We start from the raw sequence: 22,682 nt of genomic DNA on the forward strand, positions 1-22,682 counted from the left end.
CTACTGTATAATATTTGTGTTATACTGATGCACATCAGAAAATACAGTGTAAGTTGTCATTAGGAGATACACTACAATTTCACCTAATTTCTTACTCCTTTTCAACTATTTTTACAATGTCTTTACGCTCAGCCTGTACAACTCACAACCTCATTTACAAAAGTATGTAAAGTATGCTATTTTTATTTAAGATGGTCCTATTCATACACTAGAAAATCCACTTTGGTTATGTTGAACTTCAAATCCATGAAGCCTTAGGTTAGTCCTGGTCAGCCTAACAGACCCAACAATCTTTGTAAGAAGAAAGACAATGGGAGAACAGAAAGGGTTTATGCTGTCCTGAGCTTCTTTCAGGAAAGATGAGATGAAAGCAGTAGATTTGGCTGGCTATTGGCTGGCTAAATCTCTATCGTCATGCAGGGCTGAAGTCACTGCTTTATTGATTATAGGCCCAACAGAAAGCATCACACTAACAAGAAACAATTTTTTGCCTGGAAAGATCCTGAAGTTATCAAGGCACTCATGCTTTTTCCTCAAAGACAGATCTCTCTAAGACAACCTACCCAGCAATTCCAAACTGAAACTGGGACAACAATAATTAAGCAATTCCTCTCTCCCATAGCCTATCATTTAGGCACCAGAAAAGCAAGATATTTTATGCATATTTGTTAAATTTTTATCTGGCCTTTTCTTTCCTCCAGCTCAAAGCAGAGTACAAAGCACTCACTTTGTCCTCTCGGCCCCCATTAACCCTGGGAGGTAAACGGGGGGGGGGGGGGCAAAAGAGCAACCGGAGGAAGGAAAAGTCCAAAACTGGCCAAAGAGCTTCCATGGGCGGGTTCGGTTTGCACTTGGTTTCCCTGGTCCAGGTCCAACAGGGTAACCACCTACCAGATGATTGCTCAGAACAAAATAAGTAGAAAGTGGCCACAAGGGAAAATGAGACTGACGGGACAACGTGAATGTAAAGCACAGGACAGCATAAAGCTGCAAGCCCCGACTTCAGAGAGCAGAACAGAACAGCCCAAACCAGTTCCTTCTGATACCGCAACTTGGAACAAGCTTTCTTTTGGGGTGGGGTGGGGTGGGTGGGAGGTGAAGCATGCAAGGCCAATCATCCCGAGAGGCTTTTTCTTTTCTTTTCTTTTTTTTTACAAACTGCAAGAAACAGGACTCCCATCGGGGTGACAGGCCCCGGCGAGAACGCGGACAACTCGCAACTGCCAAACGGCGCTGAAAAGATGCCCGTTCGCCCTTTTTGCACGTGCAGCGCAGACGGCGACGTTTCCTCCCTTTTTTTTCCCCCAGGAAAGATTGCAACTCACCAGACGGAGCCGTAAGCTCCGGAACCCACCGGCGATAGGTTCTGGTAACGCTCGGGCACCTCCCAGATGGTCTTGTTCAGCTCTTGCCTGTAGAACTTGGGCCGCTCCTGGGTCATCTCGACCCTCACGTCCGCCCCACCCAGCGGGGCCGGGAGGGAGGAGACCCTCGAACAGGGACCGCGGCTCCTCCCCTTGCAGCGAAAGGGAGTTTCCCGCGCGGGAGGAGGAGGAGGTGGGAAAGTCGCCCGCGCCTAGCTGCAACTTCGGCCGCTGGTCGCGACTCGCCTCGAGCGCCCTGCACTGCTGCAGCCCCTCCTTTGCAGGAAAGGAGAAAGACCTCTGGAGGAAGAGTGGCCGGCGGGGAACCGCAAGTGCTCACTTCTGCAGGCTGACGGGAAAGGCCATCGAACGCAACGTCTCTAAGGAGACCGAAGCTGGTTTAAGAGTCGAGCGGAGGGACCCGAGCAATGACGAAGACGCGCCAGTCTGACTTCTCCGAGCCTCTTCCTAGAAGATCCTCGACCAATCGATCGCAGAGGTATCGCGAGATCTGCGGCTCGGAATTGCTAGTGACAATGCCCCAATATGGAACCTAATTCTTGCGGCCGATTTGAGCGTAGCCTTCTAGGATGGTCTCGCGAGATCTATAAGGAAAAAGAGAGAGAGAGAGAGAGAGAGAGAGAGAGAGAGAGAGAGAGAGAGAGAGACGGAGGAAGGCGGAGTTTGAGATAATTGTAGGAGTTCCCTTCCTGGGGTAGTTTGACAGCCCGAGCCCGCTTTTATCTTCTTGCTTTTCCTCCCTGTTGCTATGGGAAAGACTGCAGCTCGGAGCTTTAGGCCAGGGGTAGGCAACCTCGGCTCTTTTATGACCCATGGACTTCAACTCCCAGAATTCCTGAGCCAGCTTGTCTGGCTTAGGAATACTGGGAGTTGAAGTCCATGAGTTATAAAAGAGCCGAGGTTGCCTAACCCTGGTATAGCCTCTTGTGCAGGGGTAGGCAACCTCGGCTCTTTTATGACCCATGGACTTCAACTCCCAGAATTCCTGAGCCAGCTTGTCTGGCTTAGGAATTCTGGGAGTTGAAGTCCATGAGTTATAAAAGAGCCGAGGTTGCCTACCCCTGGTATAGCCTCTAGTGCAGGGGTAGGCAACCTCGGCTCTTTTATGACCCATGGACTTCAACTCCCAGAATTCCTGAGCCAGCTTATCTGGCTTAGGAATTCTGGGAGTTGAAGTCCATGAGTCATAAAAGAGCCGAGGTTGCCTACCCCTGCTTTAGGCGAAGAAGTGCCGTAATTTTCATTGCGACATTTCTAAGGCAAACTCTTTGATTTATCGATTAACGTGAATTCCTGTAATGAAAAGTGCTTTTTTAAAAAACCTCGTTTTCGCTTAACCAGCCTAAGTTACTGAAATTGCTGGACTTCCGCTTATTTTAAACCCAATTTGCTTTACTCCGCAGCAGTGTTGGCCAGACTCTCTCAAGAAATCAAAAGCGCGCACTCTGCTTCGTTTCCTCGTACGGACCCAGTGTTGATGCCGTCATATTCACTCGTGTGGAGAATCAAGCTGGTGTTTTTACTCATTTGCCCATCTCTTACTCTTGGCAAAGGGGCAAATTACTAACGTGCAATACTCGTTGCCGTCTTTTTTGTTTCAGGAACGGGATCTGTAAGGGGATTCACGCTTTATAAATTACATTACCTTCAACTTATTTGTTAAATGTATATATAGCCACCCATCTCACCCAAAGTGATTCTGGGTGACCTACAACAATAAAAAATAACCCAAAATTCATTTAAAATAAAAATATTTCTTCAAGAATGCGAAAGTAACATAGCCCTAAATCTCACATTAAAAGTCGAGCCCCAAACATATCAGGAACGCCTCTTAACAGTCGCCTCAAAACGGCTCACACCATTCTGCAGCGGTTTCGGACGCTGCGACCTGCCCCGCTAATCGACTGATGGACGAGGACCCCCGAAAGGCGTTCTGTCCATTCAATCTCAGGTCGGCTGTGCGTGACTTGAAACTTCGCCCGCAAGCAGAATTGACGGCGAATACGTCACAATTCTCTTGTCTAGCGACAGCACCTCACTACCGCACGCCAGGCGGAGTTTTTACCACTGTCCCGCTCTCTGAGCCCGCCAAATCCGGCGAAAACCGAAAGGGAGAACAGCGGGCTGCGGAGGGGGAAGCGCGTGCGCACCGCACATGGGACAGGGGGAGGCGGGCGAGCAGCCTAACGCGCGGCTTTACCCTCCCATGCAGAGGAGGGGACGGTGCCGCCTGCGCTTGGAAGAACCGGGGGGCGTGGCCTTCCTTAGTAGTCCTAGCTCGCAAGGAAGTAACAGCAGCGGCGCCGAAGAAATTTGGTGGCGCGCACCACGGCGCGCGAAGATACCGGCCGTACGCACGCGCCGGCCGGCCCGCCCACGCCCGGCGCAGGCGCAAGAAACATCTTTAGAGCGCACGCGCGGGAGCTCAGCGGGGCTGCCGTCGCTGGCCGCCATGGAACGGAAAGGTGAGTGCGTCGGGCTTTTTTTTGCTCCGGTTTTATTTATTTTTTCCCCCCTTCCTTAATTCACGTCAGGAAGAGGTGGCTCTTCTTGGTCCTCCTTTAATTTGAATTCATCCCGCTGCCGTAATCTAAATGACCTGGCTTTGGGTTCTTTTTAGTATACTTAATAACGGATGCCTGTTGCATTTTGAAGGGATGTTGACAGGGATGGACTTAAGCGTCTGCTTAATGCTCCCTTTGTGTGTACGAGGTAGAGAGTATGATACTTTGTCTCCACTTAGGTTACGTTGTTAAGGAAGAAAAAAAAATATCTGACGGCATACATCTAATTGAAATCGAACAGAAATGGTGCCTCTAGTTAAGGCTTTGTAAACTAAAGATGATGCTTAAAAATTAAACTTACCCGGATTTGTAAATTCAGGTTTTGAGTTGAACCAGATTTTGCTTCAGCTTTCTTCTGCTTCCCCATCTCTTTTCAGTTCTAGCATTGCAAGCCCGAAAGAAACGGACCAAAGCCAAGAAAGAAAAGGCCCAGAGAAAGTAAGTGTTCCCCACTGGGTTTCAAATGAAGGTAATTCTTGAAAGTTGTATTTTCTGAACTGTAATAAAGAAAAAAAATGTCTAGTAAACATTCCTGTATAATCCAGTCTTACCACTGATCTTACCAGCCTGTCCTTAGGGCAGCATGTGTATTAAAAGTACGTGTTTAATCTCTGTTAATACATTTGCCAGTTTTCTAAAGTTCAAAGAAATTAATCATATAAAATGCTACTAGGATGTTTGAATACCGGTAGCATATAAAACAGAGTTGGACTTACATTGTATCTTCTGGCCAGCCCTGGGTTTTTTGCTACTATACTTAAATTTTCACGGTTATTATTTGGGTCATAATAACCATTTATGCACTTTATGGGAAACCCTTTGAGGGATCTGAAATATTTAAAGTTCCTTCTGGATTTGCACCATTTTGTTTCCTTCTTGATTATTGTCTAACTAAAGTCTTTATTTTGTGCAACTTAAGTAGTTCAGTTTAGTTCCAAAGCTTCATTTTATAGCCATGGGCAAAGCAGGAACTCCACATTTTTAACAGTACTGGTTTATACCTTGCCTTTAGCTTCCACCTTCTAAAAATTCCCATTGATTTCAGTTAGACTTACTACTAAATAGCTATATAGAAAATTATTGCTTGTATGCTGAGGAGCTCTTTATTTACATTTCAATAAATTCAATTATCAATGATTTACTACCCTGTGGAACATTTTTAAGGCTGTAGTGTACACACTGGCAAGAGTGTAACCCATTGCACACTAATTTATTTACTTATTGGATTTTTATTTTTAAGGAAGTTACCATTATGTGACTCTTGATGACTGCCAAGAATAAAATTCCATGGTCCAAATAATATTGTAATAAATGCAGCCATTATGATGTGTCATTAATTTGCTATCAGAATGATATGTAAATAATCCCTGAAGCTCTGTACTAACTACTTAAAAAAACATCCGCAAGAGCTCTTTTAACTTGCTTCCAGAAGACCATTATGGTCAGTGCAAGTCTAGCCTCTTATGTTACATCATGGGTTCCATAACAGAGAAGATCTCCTGGGTTATTCTGATTTCATGAAAATGGAAAACTACAATGTATTTAATTTTTTGGGTGTGGGGGGGGGTAGGCTGATACTGAATGTACAGTCCTGAATGTACTTCAGCCCCTGGCCATATAGAACTGCAGTCATGAGAAGCTTATGAACAGAGTAAACCTTTAATTTACTGTGCTAATAAAGTGAAAAGATGTCCATCAAAGTAGGGTATCTATAAATTATATGTGCATAAAATTGGGATAAGTCATTAGGCATGTGCAGTTATCGTACATCAGACTGTGGGAAATGGTGACTAGATATGGACAGATTGTTGCATCTAAGTTCCATTAAGAGGTATATTCTAATGTTAATATAAAATATAAAATAACCTGGACTGTCTGCATATTTACTTTCTCAAATGAGCTCTGCAATGAAGCAGCAGCAGTCAGGTCTCATTACTTCAGTTCACAAACAACAAAAGCAAAAATGCACTTTTTCAACTGTTGGTTTGAAGCTGTTTCCAAATGCATGTGTATGAAACATAATTCTGACATTTGGCATTCAAAAACTACAGAATCATAACAGTAAGAATTCTTGTAACGCACAAATAGTATATAGTTTTGCATTTGACAACCTGCATGTAAAATAAGTGTTATATGTAGTGATAATAGCATGATATTACAATCAATGAACTCTTCACAGAAAGAAATTCAATTGCAGCACTAAATGTGTCGGACATGTAGCGGTGTTACTTTTTATTTATGCTTTTATGTTCCTTCACACTGTCACACTACTGTATGCCTTTAGCTAATCCAGGCAGTGGCTAGCAGGAATGAATTTGGCTAATGCTTTCTCCAAGTTTCTATGATTTAGAGGAATTTAAACAGAAAAATGAACCATGCAAAGTGGACATATTCAAAAGTTCTGGAACAAAACTATAGTGCTTTTAAATAGTTTTTTTGGTTTATGACATTTAATCCACCTTTAGGCCGTACATGGTAATTTGTAGAAATAGAAATTACAATCAGTCTTTGGGCATTAGTAAAATGTTGCTTGGTTTTGTGGGAAAAACTATAAATCATTAATAGGCATCAACAAGTAGCTTCTGGTTATTTTTATTTGTTTATTCTGAAGAGCTTATCAAAAGGAATAAATATATCTGGCCTTTAGTTAAGTAACTTGGGTCTGATTACTACTTGGATGGGAGAGTACCAAGGAATACCAGAGGATGTAGGCTATGCTAGGGTGGGGGGAAAGGAAACAGAAGACAATGACAAAACTGCTTTTATGTTTTAAAAACATGAGGTTGTCAGAAATTACTCACCGAAAATTTCCTTTTTAAAAATCTCTTAAAATATTAAATATATTTTACCCTAATTTATGCTTGGTTTTTTATTCATTTTGTGACTTTTTTAATTTTCAGTTTTTAAAATGTGTTAATTCTTTAAAAGTATTGTTCTGTAAAGTTCACGGATAAGCTTCTTTGTAGCAGAAATAAGTGTAAACTATGAGAACTCATTTTAAGCCATAATTGTGAAATTACTTTTTGCAGTGTTTTATTATGTAAAAAATATCCAAGATTTCTGAAATACACTTGAAACATAGTGATCAATCTGATGGAAATATTTAAAATATTTTTATATTTTCAAATAGCTAATAAACCACAGAATTGCTCTGCCTGCCTACACATATTTTTGCTATTTATCTGTCTTCTAAAAGGAAAAAGAACTAACTTTGGAAAATTTCCTTCTGTGGAGTTATGCCTTGCTCATATTTGAGCAAATGGTCATCAGTAAATTGCAGTACTGTGTGTGATATTTGATAAGAACAGGTATCAGATTCTTGTGGAGAGTTTATTTTCTGGGAAGAAGTCACATATTTGATGCAAGTGGCAGGTATATGTATTTACATGTATGGAATCCTTTATTATAAATTGCCTTCTAATCTAATTCTCAATATTAAATTACAAAATATGCCCATCATGCTTTTTTCTGCCCAAGCACGGTGCAGTTTCCTAGTCCTTACACCTGATTCTGTATTGTTTTTATTGGATCAAGTGACCAGCATCTTTTTCCTAATTTGTTGACTCTGGATTTTATTAATGTCTCCTTCCCCCATATTAACTCCCCCGCAAATAATAATAATTTTTTCTTGAATCATGATGTTTGTCAAAAACTCCCTCTGCATGTCAAAGTATTGAGACAGCTTTGGCTCTTTGCTAGACTATTAAAAGAATGCCTAACAAGTGTTGTCATCCACTTCTAACCTCTATCTACCTTGACATGAATAGAATTTGGGAAGCCTGACCCCAAAAATTCATATGCCTGTTTATTTGGAGAAAGGAATATTTTGAGAATTGCCCTATACCTTACAGTTTCCCTGTTGTTTCACTGATGCTTGTATCCAGTTTTCTGTGAAAATTACTTCAAATGTGTTGGAAGTGAGATGCTATTAGTACATTGCCAGAAATTTCAGGAAAACTTCATTTTTATATGCATAAAATTGTATAAACAATATAAAGAACATTATTTCTATTTGCATTAAGTATAAATGTTGCTTATCATTGAATTAATGCAGCTGTGTTTTACTTTGTCTAGCATATCTGGGATGTTAAAATTTGTATTGGCCTAAAAATAAAAGCTTAAGATTAGGCTGTTTTTCATTCTGTTTGAAAAACATGCAGTCTTTCCATAGAATCAAAATAAGAGTTAATGAAACGTTTTAATGTCTGTTAGTTTATTATTTAATGCAAAGAAAATGCTTACTGAGAAATACTATACAAACTATACCATGTGTCTCCTAGTACAAGCAGAGTGTAGCTTGAAAAATAGATCAAGAAACCCCATGGTTCTTCAATAATCAAATTTTAATATAGGTGGCCCTTGCTTAACAATGGTAATTGAGATCGGAATATCCATTACTAAACAAAGTAGTTGTAAAGCACAGGATCACCTCACGTGATCACAACTTCTAACTTTCCCATTGACTTTGCTTGTGGGAACTCAGCAAGGAAGGTTGTGAATTACAATTGTATAACAGTCAAAAATCTGCCTGATTGCTGAGTGCAGATCATATGACTGCAGGGGCCCTGTGATGGCCACTTTGATGACTGGTCGTACCACTCATTCAGTGGCTCTCTCAAATTCAAATTCTCGCAGAGTGGTTATTAAACAAGGATCACCTGTAATATCTCCATGTAATTGACCATCATGGGGAATTATTGAATAAGTTTGAATTTGCATTATTTGTGTAATCACATAACTCATAAATGAAACATTTGTAATAAGAACTTCAACTAAAATGAAAAATTAGGCCATTGTATTTTGAAGTCTGTGAAAATGAGGTCTTTAAATTGAGGACTTACTGTTACTATTTTTTATACATAATTCAAGGCAGGGAATATACATAGTACTCCTCCTTCCATCTATTTTCCCCACAACAACCCTGTGAGGTGGGTTGGGCTGAAAGAGTATTGGCCCAAGGTCACCCAGTCAGTTTTCATGCCTAAGGTGAGACTAGAACTCATACACTCCTGGTTTCTAGCCTAGCACCTTAACCACTACAACAAATTGGAACCAAAACTGATTCCAATTTGATTATGTATTTAAAAGAAAGGTGTTTTTTTCTTGATGGAGGATTGTAGTTATTGTATGTCATAGATTATGTGGAATTAAAAGAAATGTCTGTTTCAAGTGGCATGATTTAATATGATTTACAAGGAGGTATATTAAATATCTTCTTTAGATATTAAACTGATGAAAATGTAATCTACCATCAGTTCATGGTAGTAAATAAGTACTATATATTTGACCTTAATTTATAGGCACAGTTTGTTAGATTGCTTTATTTCTAGACAAAAGATTATTTTTAGTAAGTCTTTTCTGTGGTGCTGTGCTAACAAAGAGCAATCAGCAATATGTAAGAAGATTCACCCATGGTTCTAACCCCAGCTATAGCTCTTTCATTCATGTTAAATACAGATTTTTATAATTTATAAAAAGGGGCAATGTTATCTGCAAGGAGATGTAATTTACTAATTTATTACTAAATTCACAAATTGGTAGATTTGCTAAATAAAAGATACAGTTCAAAGGAACAGAGAAAACAAATCTGGATGGGAACAAGGAAAAGGAAGAAAAGGGGTGTCAGTCATGCTCACAAAAGGCCTGGGTGAAGAAATACCAGTAGGGGAGGGGCCATTTGATTATTGGGGAAAATCTCATGTCAGAGGGCACACACTACTACAGAGAACGTGCACTTGTTAGGTCCTGATAGATGACATTATTTAATTAGTGAAACCACAATCGGAACTGTAAAAAGTTTCATTAAACAATGTGGCTATTAAGTGAGGCATCATGTGACCCCTGAGATGCTGCAACTATTGTAAATGCAAGCCAGTTGCAACTGGTCGTAAATCATTTTTCAGCCCCATCATAACTTTGAAAGATTGCTAAAGGAATGGTTGTAAGTTGAAGACTAGGAAGGAGAAGAAAGATTGACAGAGTATTTGGGGTCTGTATTCAGATCTAGACATTATATACTTTGGCAAATGGACTGATGCTATGGTTATACCATTGTCAGCTTTTAAATCTTGGGGGGACAACTGTGTAGTTTGAGCAGATTCCAGTTGCATTCTATAGTATAGTGTGTGTGTGTGTGTGTTCAGCAGTGTTTGTTGATATACTTTGGTTTGATCCTTATTAACTATTTATATACCTAAATTCATGTTTACTAGAATAATGCAGGAATTAGTGGTAAATACCTGTAGATAGTTCAGTTTCTGGCAGTTATAAATAACAAAGTTGGATGGGACCTTTGAGGTCCTCCAGTCCAACCCCTGCTTGAGCAGGAGACCCTATACATTGATTGTCCAATCTCTTCTTTAAAACCTCCAATGATTGAGCATCCACAACTTCTGGAGGCAAGCTGTGCCATTGCTTAATTGTTCTCATAATTAATCTTAATCTTTAATTAAACTATTGATTAGTATTTAATATTAAAAGTTAATATGGTTTGAGTTAGGGGCCAAAGAAATGTTTTATTCAGGTGCCTTGCAAATTAGACTGTAATTCTTTGCAAGCAGATCTGTTTTGGGACTTGCATGAGATTTGAGATGTCACTGAAAGAAATGTGTAATAAACATTAGTTTATGTGGTCAGGACTGATTTTCACTTTCTGTTGAGCTTATTAATTTCTCAATATAAATTTCCAAGTTTAAATAAATTATATTCAGTTTACATAAGTTGAGTGACATTCCCCAAAATTTCTTTTATTCTAGGAAGAGCTAGAATAGTTGCAAGAAATAACAACGCATTTACTAGGCTTTTAAAAATGTCTCTCCTTCCCTGATACTTTAATCAGAACTCCCTTGTAGTCAGAATTATCTCCTGTGGATTTGTAAAAAGTTTCAAAGGAGGTAAATTATTCACCCGAAAACTGAAGGTTCTATTATTATTATTATTATTATGAAAGCTAGACAACAAAATAGTTATCTGTGAAAAAGTATGGAAAATGGAAAGCGTTAGAGGAATGTAATAAATATTCTGCCATTCCAAAGCGTAGCTAAATTTTGCAGGAAGCAAATCTGAAATCAGTCCTTCCCAGTGATGTTGCAAGCTATTTACCTGCAATGCAGTGCTGTACATCTGCAGCTAGGTGGTGGAGGCATAGTCTGCTTTTTCTTCCTTCTGCACAAAGCTTTGCTGTATTCAGGGACGGCCAGCACCCTATTTACAATTTATGCATCCTATTACCAGGACTAGTGTGCCATTTGGGTTTTATGGCTCTTTTGAAAATTGTTGATCCAGCTTCAGAGATTCCTCCTTCAATGGGTGTGCGTGCTTCATGCAGGTAAGCTCCCCCCATCTCCATTTTCTTACTCGTGGGAGAATGTGATTTCAAGAATCAGAATTTTTCAGAAATACAGTACTTGAAATCTTTGGAATAATTGTAATAGCTCTGTCTCCACTTGTAAATCATCTTTTGATTTGATGGGAATAAAGTAACAGTTGCAAAATTACCTTCAGATTATTCTGTCTTTGATTTATAGTCCGTTTAAAATAAATCTTTTAACAGCATTATTTGATTTTTGAGGACTTTACAGAGTGTGTGCAGATTTATACTCCTGGCCTATAGCAATAATAAATGTGGATGCATTTAAAAAAGGTTGTGGCAGGAAGAGTTACAAAGATTGTTAAGAATCTACTGTAAAAGTATACATTCTTTGTGAATAATAAATAGGATAGGTCTCTGAATTTGTTCAGACTTATGTTATATTCTCTGACAATAATTGTAATTTTAAAAGTGTAATGTTTTAACATGTTTAAAGGCAAAGGTGATATGATTCTTTAGTTTCCTTTAGATGAAGAACAAAAGCAGCCAAATGGTTTATGGAGACTTTCTAGTAACTTCCTTGCTACAGGAAAGTTGTGTATGTTGAAGAAACGAATGCTTGCAGAATATCAGACAGCATCCTACTAAAACATTATTACTGAGGTTTAGCAAAAAGCCGAAACAGCTAAATAAGCATTAATTGATTGAAGTATTGTACAATTTGCCTTAAAGATTCAATTTTACAGTATTTATGGCATAATAAAAAAGCTTTGCAAATGGGTGTAGCTTTTAGTTGGATATAAATCTTATTTGTTTGATCTCTGGATTCAAGAATTAATTATCCTTTTCTATGTTGCTCAGCTGTCAAATTTCCTATTAAACTACATAACATTATTTGATTTTCTGTTTATGTGGGTTCAGTTTCTGTTACTTCTATGTAGATTTATTATTTTTTTCCTTATATAGAAGATTTGAGCAAATCTGCAACCAGATTTACTGGGGAGGAATGTTCATAAAGAGAAAGATTATTCATTGTTCTAATAGTGCATCTGGATATTACTTGTAGGGAAAGAATATTTAATGTTTTTATCAAATCACAAATGCATGTAGAATGGGATATTTTAGAAATTCTTTTTACAAAAATAGATATAAATTATCAGATAGTTCTAAATATTTCATTATTTGAAGCTTTTATATCTCTAGATATAAACTATTTTTCTATGCAAGAAATGTGTGTATTTTATTAATCTTTATTGCTATTTGGTCACATTGGGAGGGCTTTCAGAGAAGTAGTTCCATATCTGGAATTCTATTCAGTTTCTGCAAGGCTGTGATTCATAAAGGTAGCTGCAGTAGGGCTATAAGAAGCTTCATTTCTTTCCAATGAAGATTTGAATGAAGCATCCCAGTGAAGTTTTGAACAAAGCAACAATGGTTCCCTCACAGAGAGGTCATTCAACAGGCAGGACAATAATCTGTTAGGCAAGCTCACAAGAAACCGTGAGATCTTGATAAGTAATTCTGTGCCGAAGTAAGGTTAAATCATATTCTAAGAATTTTAATGATAGCTTTAAGAAGAAGCCTTATATATAGAAACAGTATTTAACTTGTGAAATCATTTTTTGTTCTGTTCTTATGTATCTGGTCCCCTCTTAGTATGGGAGGCTTGGTTTTCATCCGTTTTGGCAATGTCAGTTTTGCTATTGTGCTGTTTTTCATTGTCTATATAAGAAGTAACTCTTATACTTCACGTCTGAGATGAAACTGACTGTTAACTTCACAGCACCTTCCATCTTTTAAAGGTTGTACTTTTCCTACAGCACCACCTAAGGGCTCTCCTCAGATAAGCAGTTGCACTGTGAGTTCTGGGGAATTCAAAGATTATACACTGAGCAACTGAATTCAGCACTACAGCATGTGCTGAATCCCCTTTAGCCAGAAACTCCTTGAGTTATTTGCTTGAGCTATTTGGCCATGTTGAGTTGGCCAATGGCACCATAAAAGCTTTTCTCCTAATAAGCTATCAAGAGAGTCTACTGATGTACATCCTTTTATTTACGTTATTTATTTATTAATCAAATTTATACAGCTGCCCATCTCATGAGACATCTTGCCTTTTGCATCACTTGCCTTCTATCACTGCCAGTGAATGAGAGAGGGAAGAATATGGATGAGTTTATTGTATGTTCCTGGGCTTTCCCATCTGTTTGATAGCTGATATATGTTTATCTGTCCAGCAGCATACATCCTTTTGCATTGTTGGCATTTTTTTGATCTTTGTCAGCAGATGAGAATGCTTCAGAGTTGTGTTCCTGGATTCTCCCAACTACTCATCAGTTGCAAGCTCAATGGTATGAAAGGATGCATCCCTTCATGCCTCTGGCCTTTTTTATTGGAAGCTGACCAATAATGAAATGGGGCCAAAATCCTTTGGGGAGTCCTTGAGAAAAGCCTTATGAGAAGAGCCTTTTTTATGCCCATCCAGAAAGCTCTTCAGACAATGCATTTGAGAAGATAATTCTGCCACACTGGCCAAAGTATTCAGTGTGCATCACTGAAGACATGTGCTGGAGATCTTCTAGGTAGGGTAATGTTAGGAAGACTGCAGGCAATCCCAAAATTGCTTGGTTTGAAAACTTCTCACCCAGCCCTGGAGAAAAAGGCTTACAGGAGACTTCTCCTTCAGCATAAGCCTGTAATAATATCAGGTCTCACAAATTGCTTTGTCAAGACAAATAGGGTGTTAGCTTTGGAAGAGCAAATTGGGTTGCCTGTGCAACCAGAATTACTTCAGATCAGTGTTTGAATTTGCAGGCCTAATCTGCAGTAAGGTAACCGAAACAAACCAAAGCCACTACAGGTAGTCCTCATTTAGTGACTGCTCGAAGTTACAGTGGCGCTGAAAAAAGTGACTTATGATCAGTTTTCACAGTTATGACCTTTACAACATCACCGTGTCATGAGATCAAAATCCAGGCACTTGGCAACTGGCATGTATTTATGACTGTTGCACTAGGGTCATGTGATTACCATCTGTAACCTCAGCTGGCTTCTGACAGGCAAAGTCAATGGGGGAAGCCATATTCAATAACCACATGATTCACTTTTAACAACTGCAGTGATTTGCTTAACAACTGTGGCAGAAAGGTCATTGGGCCCAGTTCACTTAACAGCTGTCTTGCTTAACAATGGAACTGTTAGGCTACATTGTGGTCATAAGTCCAGGACTTATGTCCAGTATAAGGAGATTCTATAGGAAATAATTCAGAATCCCAGCATTTTTTTATTTGCAGCAGCTAATGGCTTTCTCTGCAAGCATTTGGAACCAGCATTCCTAGTCTAGGAATTATTATTCGAAGTAATTCTGAGAAGCATGAAAGAATTAATGATATAATTCATAGATATTACAACTTTAGAGAATTGCATGAAAAAGATGTACAGCGGGGGTCGCCAACTCCCTGTCCGTGGAGCTTCACTGGGCCGCGGCATGCGAGAAATCGGCCCACGCAAACAAGTGAAGCCCCATCTATAGGATGCAGGCAGCATGTGAAACCATGTCCCCTCTGCTCCACAGAAAAACCTTTTTCCACAGAACCACTCCCTGGTGCCCAAATTGTTGGGGCCTCTGATGTACAGGGTGGATGGCAAAACCATATTCTCAAATCCTACTTCACTGTGTGATTTCAGTGGTTGACACTCCCTTTTGAATGTTATTTTTCTTCTGAATTGGCATTTACAAGCATAGAAATTTGCTCCCAAAAATAGAATTTCCCTCAGTGACCTCTAGTATAAAACCTTGTAATATAAGAACTATATAAAGTATAGTTGTATTTGTTGATAATGTAGCATTTATGTAATTTGCAGCTCTTTTAATATCACTAATTTAAATATTGAAACTGAGATTGATATTGAGAGCCAGTTTGGTGTGGAGTTAAGGTGTTTCCCAGGAGAATGTGAGTTCAAAGCCTCCCTTAGGCATGAAAACTGGCTGGGTGACTCTCTTTGCTCAACCGTACCCTATTAGTTGTTACCATGGGGGAAATAGCTGGGAATATTAGGTATGTTCACCCTTTTAAGTTTAACAAAAAGCCAACATAGATTAAAAAGTCAGAATAAATAAAATAATAATTCAGTGGTTATAGATTTAAGCCATGACAGCAATTTATATTTAGTCCTCACTATATTTTCAGCAAGCTTCAGCCAGTTTCTTAACATGTATTTGTTAACTGTTGTGTTCACCAATTTGCTTTCCTTGTTTCCATTCTTTAAAAATCTTAGGTAGATTATTTAGCAGAATATCTATAAATTCTATTTTGTGGGCCGTGAGTATATAAAATGAAATTAAGAAATAAGATCATTTTTGAAAATCAGTTGATCAAAAACGAAAATGTGGCTAAATTGTTCATAATGTAGATGATTTAGATGACAAACCAGGTATGCACTTTTTAATGTTGTCTTAAATTATTTAAGAACAATATTCTTCATATATTCATTAGATATTGCCAGTTTTCCTTTCTGATGCATTCTCAAAGTGGTAGACATTGTAGAATTTTATATGTAATGGCTTCATGGTAATTTTGAGAGTCACATGGGCTTCTACACACTGTCTTTTTTTCAGCTATGCCAATCTGTGGTAAAGTTAGGTTTTCATTCTGATTGAAGCCATCTATTCCTCGTAAAAACACCAGTGAGCACCCATGCTAATAAGAGTGATCCTTGAAACAAAACTGGAAAATAGCTTAGAATAGAGTAGTTTATGAATCTCTCAGACATTCCCCCCCCTCCGCCCCCCCACTCCAAGATCTTGACAGCTGTCATTCTGAAGGTGTTCAGGAAGGCTAGACTTGGTCTCTCAGACCTTAAGGTGGGGATGCCTGTGACACTCCTTTGTTTGGAGTGATTGAGTTTTTGTTGTGGTTGTTTCATTGTTGATGTTTTTGTCTGGACTGTATTGTGGTATTTCTCTTTTTTATTTATGTCATTGTGTCTATATTTTGTTTTAAATTGTGAGCCGCCCAGGATCATTCTGGAGTTGGATGTGCCAAAATCAAATTTAAAAAAAAAACTTCTTTATTTGCCTATCACTAGATAAGTGATAGGGGATTGTTATATCTGCCCTATGCCTTCAATGAAAATCTTTTCTAGTTCTCAGAGAATCTTTAAAGTAAGTCCAATTTTAGGGAAACCAACTGGAAATGATAGCAAAGGGCTGGTTTTCAGAAGTGGGTGGGTCTGAAAAGGTTTGCATTCTCTGCAAAATTACTGCACAAAGTTTTGTATCATACATGTAGTTTAGTATAGCTAACTTAAGTCAATAATAACATGAGATCTGACTTTTTTTTAAAAAAATGAGGACTCTATTTATATATCTAGCCTTATCTTTAAACAACATTTTAGTCCTTACTTATTCTTTCTTCCTCTCCTTATAAACTTACAACTTAAAAATGTATGCTGTATCTTAGGCCTGAAACTCAACATCGTGGCCCTACTGCCCATGCAGATAATGACCTTCCTGAACAAGAAGAAGAAATACTGGGGTCAGATGATGATGAACAAGAAGATCCCAATGATTATTGCAAAGGTATGAAATTACAATTCTACATTTTCAGTGTGTTTGTTTTAGGCCAGTAACTCTAGGCTAATAATATGAATGGATGAAACCTTTGCATAAGCCACATTATGAATTTAAGGGAAAACAGGAATCCATTTATTGAGAGGAAATCATGGCTTAGAAGATTTAAATCTGTTTATAGTTAAAAGCAGTTATCCCCTAAGGGTATGTCTTCTTTGTTAAACTAAACTTAACAATTTAAGTTAATAACTTCAAGGTGAGGGAATATGCTTATTTCAGGTATATTTTATATACCTAATATAGGCATGAAAGTCAGCTGGGTAATCTCGGATAAGTCACACTCTCTTAGCCCAACTCATTTCACAGGGTTGTTGTGGGGAAAATAAGAGCCGGAAGGAGTTTTAGGTATGCTCACTGCCTTAAGTGATTTATGAAAATAAAGGCAGAACAGAAATAAATTAAATTTAAATAAATATTTAATTGCTCCACAAATTGCAGAAGGAGCTGCTGTTGCCCTTCGATGGGCAACACGCTTGAACTTGGTGCTTCCCTCAGAAAAAGTCTTGTCTCCCTATCAAGGTCCTACACTTAGGTTTGCTAGCCCAGAGAATGCCCAAGCATGTCTGTAAAAGATAAGAGCATTGGCTTGTGGTTTGTCCCTTTCTCCAGCATGACGAGTGGAGTATCCACAGATGGGTTGATCTTGCCTTTCTGCCCTAGAGACTAAGTCAATCAACCTTTGCCACGCCTCTCTTCCTCTGGCTAGGAATCTCCAGTCATGACTTAGTCTTAGCCCAAGAGAGATGTAGTGAAGATTGGCTCTAGCAGAAAGGCAACACTATTGGATATTTCTCCAGGTTGTATTTTTCCTTCCCTTCCCTTTCTCAGTGCTACAATTTAAACCACTGTGGGTCTGAGCAGTTTTTACAGGCTTCGGCTGAAGCCTCAACATATTTTTAGCTTCTAGGCAAGCCACACGTGTAGCGGTCGCCATTTTGGGTGCTGCTTTTGTTGTTCCCGGGTGGGAGGGGATCCTCCCTTCCAGCGAGGGCAATTTAGCCGCAAATAGACTTAATTTGGCACATTCAGCTAGCAGTCTTCTTACCCCGGCCATTGAATCTACTGGCACAATCAGTTAATTGTGTCCAGGTCATTTTACCCGTGGCCGCCATTTTGAAAACAGTACAATGACACTCAGGCCTTTCAGAAGGCCGGAATCACGAGGCGTTTCTTCAGGGTGCTTATTCAATTTCAGTCTCCTTCGCAGCTCTTATTATAATCAGAAACAGCAACAACAGCCTCCAGCCTAACAGCTATTACAGAGGTGTTCAATCGCTCCAGGCATTTCCAAAGGCTTCAGGGCGTGGCTGGGTGCCTGCCTTAACTGCCGCCATTTTCTTCACAGTTTTTACTGCTTATGTTTATTCCTGATGTTGCTCCTGGGAATCTGGAGTGAGGAAAAGTTATGACAAGGAGGAGACGTCATGAGGAGGGGATGCCCTCAGTTTCTCTTAAAAAGTAGCTGAATTAGGGCTGGGGAAGAGGAATACCTTGAATACCAAATTCAGTCTGTTTTCCATTGCTTTCTGAATAGGAGTTTTTTGTTTTTCTTTGGGGGAAAAATGTTAGTCATGCCCTCATTCACATTTCTTAACATCTCCTAACCTTCACCATGCCTGTAAATCAGGAATGAAGATAGCCTTTATGTTTTCCAGGAAAATATGTTTTAAATATTAGCTTAGTAAAATGAGTTGAAATATTCCAGGACATGGAAATGTACTTGCTGGTTTGAGACATTGTAGCCGCTTAGTAACACATGCATGCACAGAATTTATATCAGACTCATACATGTAACCATTTTAAACTGCATTGCAGTTTTACTCTCTGCTTGATCAGGGTGACAACTAGTTTGGGTACACTTTGATGCAAAGCTTGGAGTGCAGTCTAGGTGCACAATACTTTGTGTATACAAAGCTGGATTGCAGCAAGAATTTATTCCAGGCATACCTAGTGAAAACAACAGGCCTAGGAAATTACACAAGTTTCTCCAAGCAAAAAGGACTCTAGCTTCTTGCACACTTAAAATTCAGTTACTGTCCGAAGATATACCAATGAAATAATTACTTTTATTCATAGAAGGGAGAGTGTTATAAACATTAATACTAGAAGGAATAGGAAATAATAGTACTACAAAGTTTCAGAACCATGTCATAAAGCTTTCATTACAACTATTATTATAAGGTACTAGAAAAGGAAAAGATAGTTTAAAAATAGTTTAATAAACACAAACATTTTAGAAGTAAAACACAATTAAAGAAATGGTTCAGTAGCCCAGAAAATGAAAGAAAAGCTAATAGCCTTTAAATGTTTGATGGAAGTAAATTCATGTAATGCCTAAATGCCTAGTGTTTCCTGATTTGCCTTCTAGTTACTGGGAAAGGCAGAGGTATTCATGAGAATCTCAGTCACCACATAGAAAAATGGTCTACAGTTAGAAAAAGTGTTAGATATTATAAAAATGGTAGAATTCTTTGTGTTCAAATTACTATGTAAATATATTTAATTCTACTAATGCAAAAAAGCATTTATATGATATAGCAAAGATTAATAATTTCTTCCACTGAAATGCATTTCTTACTCTTTAACGAAAAAGAATTTCTAAAATCTACCAATTATGCAATACCTGTCAATGATAATTCTGCTTACATAAATCCAGTATTTTAGCATCTCTCTTAACAAAATAAAGGCAGCCCTCATTTAACATTCATTTGGTCAGCAACCGTTCAAAATTACGATGGTGCTAAACAAAGGGACTTATGACCGGTACTTGAAGTTAAGGCCATTGCAGTTCCCCTGCATTCATGTGTGAAAATTTGGGTGCTTAGCAATCCGCCTCCCCTTATGATTGACTGCATGGGCACTGCGACTGCCCCTACCTGCCCATCTCCTCTTCCCAATCTCAGTCACTCACCAGTGAATGCAAAATTGCTATAGCACTAAAGGCCAGGCCTGCTACCCACTTCATCATACCCAAGAGAGCTTTCAGGTATACATGATGATTTATTAAAATGCAGTATTGTATTAATTTAGCTTGATTTATTGGTTTTTATACTGTAAAACTGAGTTTTCTGCATTTGAGTCTATATAAAGTTATGCAAATAAATTTAACTTTTTCTGTTGAAGTTACAGCATGTCCTCAATTTAACAGTATTGATTTAATAATTCATTATACATTTTGTAGGTGGCTATCATCTAGTAAAAATAGGAGATCTGTTCAATGGAAGATACCACGTAATCCGAAAACTGGGATGGGGACACTTTTCTACAGTGTGGTTATCGTGGGACATTCAGTAAGTCTTTGTTCTTTTAGTTGGAGTTTCTGTTAATTGTTCAACAATATTATAGATAAATCACTTTTTTTTTCTTTTCCTATTATTTTGAAATCCAGAACATTCCTATTGTGTTTTATAAACACAGTGATACGGATATAATGTTCAAATGTATTTTGTCAGGATTCATCCCTTTGTATCATTTGTTCATGGTTGCGTTTCATAAGCCTTGGGGATGATACTTTGCTCAAGAATGATCTAGAGCAGGGGTCCCCAACCTCCAGTCTGTGGCCTGGCACCGGTTCATGGCATGCCAGAAACCAGGCCACACAAACAAGTGAAGCCCCATCTGCGAGATGCTGGTAGCTCACAAAACCATGACCCCTCTGGTCTGTGGAAAAACCTCTCTCCACAGAATTGGTCCCTGGTGCCCAAAAGGTTGGGGGCCGCTGATCTAGAATTACCTCTTTCCAACCACTCTCCACACACTCACTACCCACAGGAGATAGTTCTAAACTATATTTTTATCTGTCAGCATTATGTGGTTCCTAAGAATAATTTGAAATTAAACTTTGTGTCCATTAGGGGGAAGAGATTTGTGGCAATGAAAGTTGTAAAGAGTGCTGAGCATTACACAGAAACAGCTTTGGATGAAATTAAACTCCTGAAATCTGTGAGTATATAGAAGTAAATTATTACAATATAGCTTCAAACTATATTGTGAAAAGCGCTGTTTGTCACAGCTGGCTAACCTTGCATGTCCTGTTTCCTTTCATACGTAGATAATAAGAGAAATTTCAGTTTTTATGTGCTTAAAATTTGGTTGGATTTAGTTATAGGCTTTAGTTGAGAGTGGGGAATATACTGTTCACGTCATCATCTGCAGATGTCATTAACATTTCTAATAGTATGCTTTCAGGAGAATTTTATGAAGGGATTGAAAATAGGAAATGAAATTTCACTGGATGGAATATGAATTATTGTCTAAGTAGATAATTTGGAAATATGCTTTTTAAAAAACTGGCATGTTAAGGAAAAGAGGTGTTAATATGAGAATGTGGCTATCTAAAGACAGTCAGAAATGATGATTCATTTGGGTATTAACTTAAAAAAGCAATAAGAGGATCTGGAAAAATTCTTAGAAGGTTTGGAGGGATCTTCCTGTGCTCATTTTGTTCTGTCATTTGATATATATTTTTCTCTCCTTTATACAGGTCCGGAACACTGACCCAGATGATCCAAATCGAGACAGAGTAGTTCAGCTTTTAGATGACTTCAAAATCTCAGGAATTAATGGTTCCCGTATCCTTTGAATAGAATAAATCACAAAGCATTGGTTCAAATGACAAATTTACATAGCATTTAATGTACCGTAACACTAATTTCTGTCCATTGTTCAGCTATTGCAACTTACGGGTTTTTGACTTTGCTGTGAGGTATAATAGCAGAATTATTAGTACTTACATCCCAAGCTTATCCAACTATGCCAACTATAGTTGTTAGGGTATTTTTTTTAAAAAAAAGATGTATAGCTTTTTAAACGGGGGGGAGTCAAATTCCTTTAAGATCATAGGGGAAAGAGGTTTATTTTGGTACTAAAAGCTTAAAAAATAATAATTTCATCCCATGTGGTTCTGATCTGCTGTATAATCTCTGCATTCAAATATGAAATGGTCTATAAGTCTTCATATTGTGCCATCGCCCATGTTTCTTGATATTCAGTCACAATACTAATACAGATGCTCTATAAAAGTTAATGCATACAAAACGAATACTAATGCAACATTTCAAGAGAAATTTCATTATTGGAATAGTCTAGAAATTCACCCTTGACTCAGCTCAGATATTTGTATGGTATTTGAAGTTTTAGGGCATCATCTTCTGAAATGGATCATCAAATCAAATTATCAGGGGCTTCCACAACTTTGTGTAAAACAAATCATCCATCAGGCAAGTTCCATATCTCTTCCATGCATTTCAGTTCTAATTTTGCTTTTAAAATTTGTTAAAAATACTTTCGTCTTCAGGGTTTATTAGCAAAACATGCTGTTGAATGTGTGAGATAGTCCTTTAGTTACAATGGCATTTGGGATTGGCATTGCCATTGCTAATTAATATGGTTGTAAAGCATGACGTCATCACTTAGTGATGGCAACCCAGACATTCTTGATTGTTATTGTAACCCCAAGACATATTAGTCTGCTTGTACATAATAATCAGTAATTTTTTTGAATCAGTAAATAGCACAATAATTTTATTATTGCCCTTTAATAACTGTTAGTACCTCTGGATGGGGCTCATTCTCCCTGACTGAACTGGTTTGTAATCTGAGAATCCTCTTGACTTAGAACTTCTCAAGAAGCAGGTGGCAATTTTGGCTAGGAGAGTCTTTGCACAATGCCTTCTTGTGTATAGAAATTATGGCCATTTCTGTATCCAGAGGCCATAATCCTACTTTGATCTCCTTTCAGTTGGGCTGTTGCTATTCACTCTAGATGGATTTGACCTGAAGACCATCAAGAA

The 22,682-nt window shown here is 38.4% G+C and overlaps 2 protein-coding genes across 6 annotated transcripts in view; one reads left to right on the plus strand and one right to left on the minus strand.

The window, feature by feature from the left end:
* The window catches only part of MAPK14 (mitogen-activated protein kinase 14), a 44,595-nt gene extending 42,584 nt beyond the window's left edge, over positions 1-2,011 (minus strand). For 2 of the 4 annotated variants that reach the window (XR_014491955.1, XR_014491956.1), the window contains exon 1: positions 1,326-2,011. Coding sequence is in view for 2 of the 4 variants with exons in the window: in XM_083358079.1 (XP_083214205.1) it covers positions 1,326-1,441 (116 nt within the window). In the remaining 2 variants the exon portion in view is untranslated. The remainder of the gene's footprint in view (positions 1-1,325) is intronic. The other 2 variants (XM_083358079.1, XM_083358078.1) reach the window with 2 other exon arrangements.
* A 1,529-nt stretch (positions 2,012-3,540) lies between these two features.
* Positions 3,541-22,682, plus strand: part of SRPK1 (SRSF protein kinase 1) — a gene marked incomplete at its 5' end in the record, with an annotated part of 30,707 nt that continues 11,565 nt past the window's right edge. Inside the window, 7 exons of one of the 2 annotated variants that reach the window (XM_083358305.1) lie at positions 3,541-3,850; positions 4,327-4,387; positions 16,721-16,839; positions 20,072-20,180; positions 20,745-20,832; positions 21,374-21,461; positions 22,003-22,109. In XM_083358305.1, coding sequence (XP_083214431.1) covers positions 3,541-3,850; positions 4,327-4,387; positions 16,721-16,839; positions 20,072-20,180; positions 20,745-20,832; positions 21,374-21,461; positions 22,003-22,109 — 882 coding nt within the window. Of the gene's footprint in view, positions 3,851-4,326; positions 4,388-11,182; positions 11,277-16,720; positions 16,840-20,071; positions 20,181-20,744; positions 20,833-21,373; positions 21,462-22,002; positions 22,110-22,682 lie in introns of those variants that run through there. The other variant, XM_083358306.1, reaches the window with a different exon arrangement.

This window comes from Vipera ursinii (genome assembly GCF_947247035.1).
Source record: "Vipera ursinii genome assembly, chromosome: 3".
In the NCBI taxonomy this organism is placed as follows: domain Eukaryota; kingdom Metazoa; phylum Chordata; class Lepidosauria; order Squamata; family Viperidae; genus Vipera; species Vipera ursinii.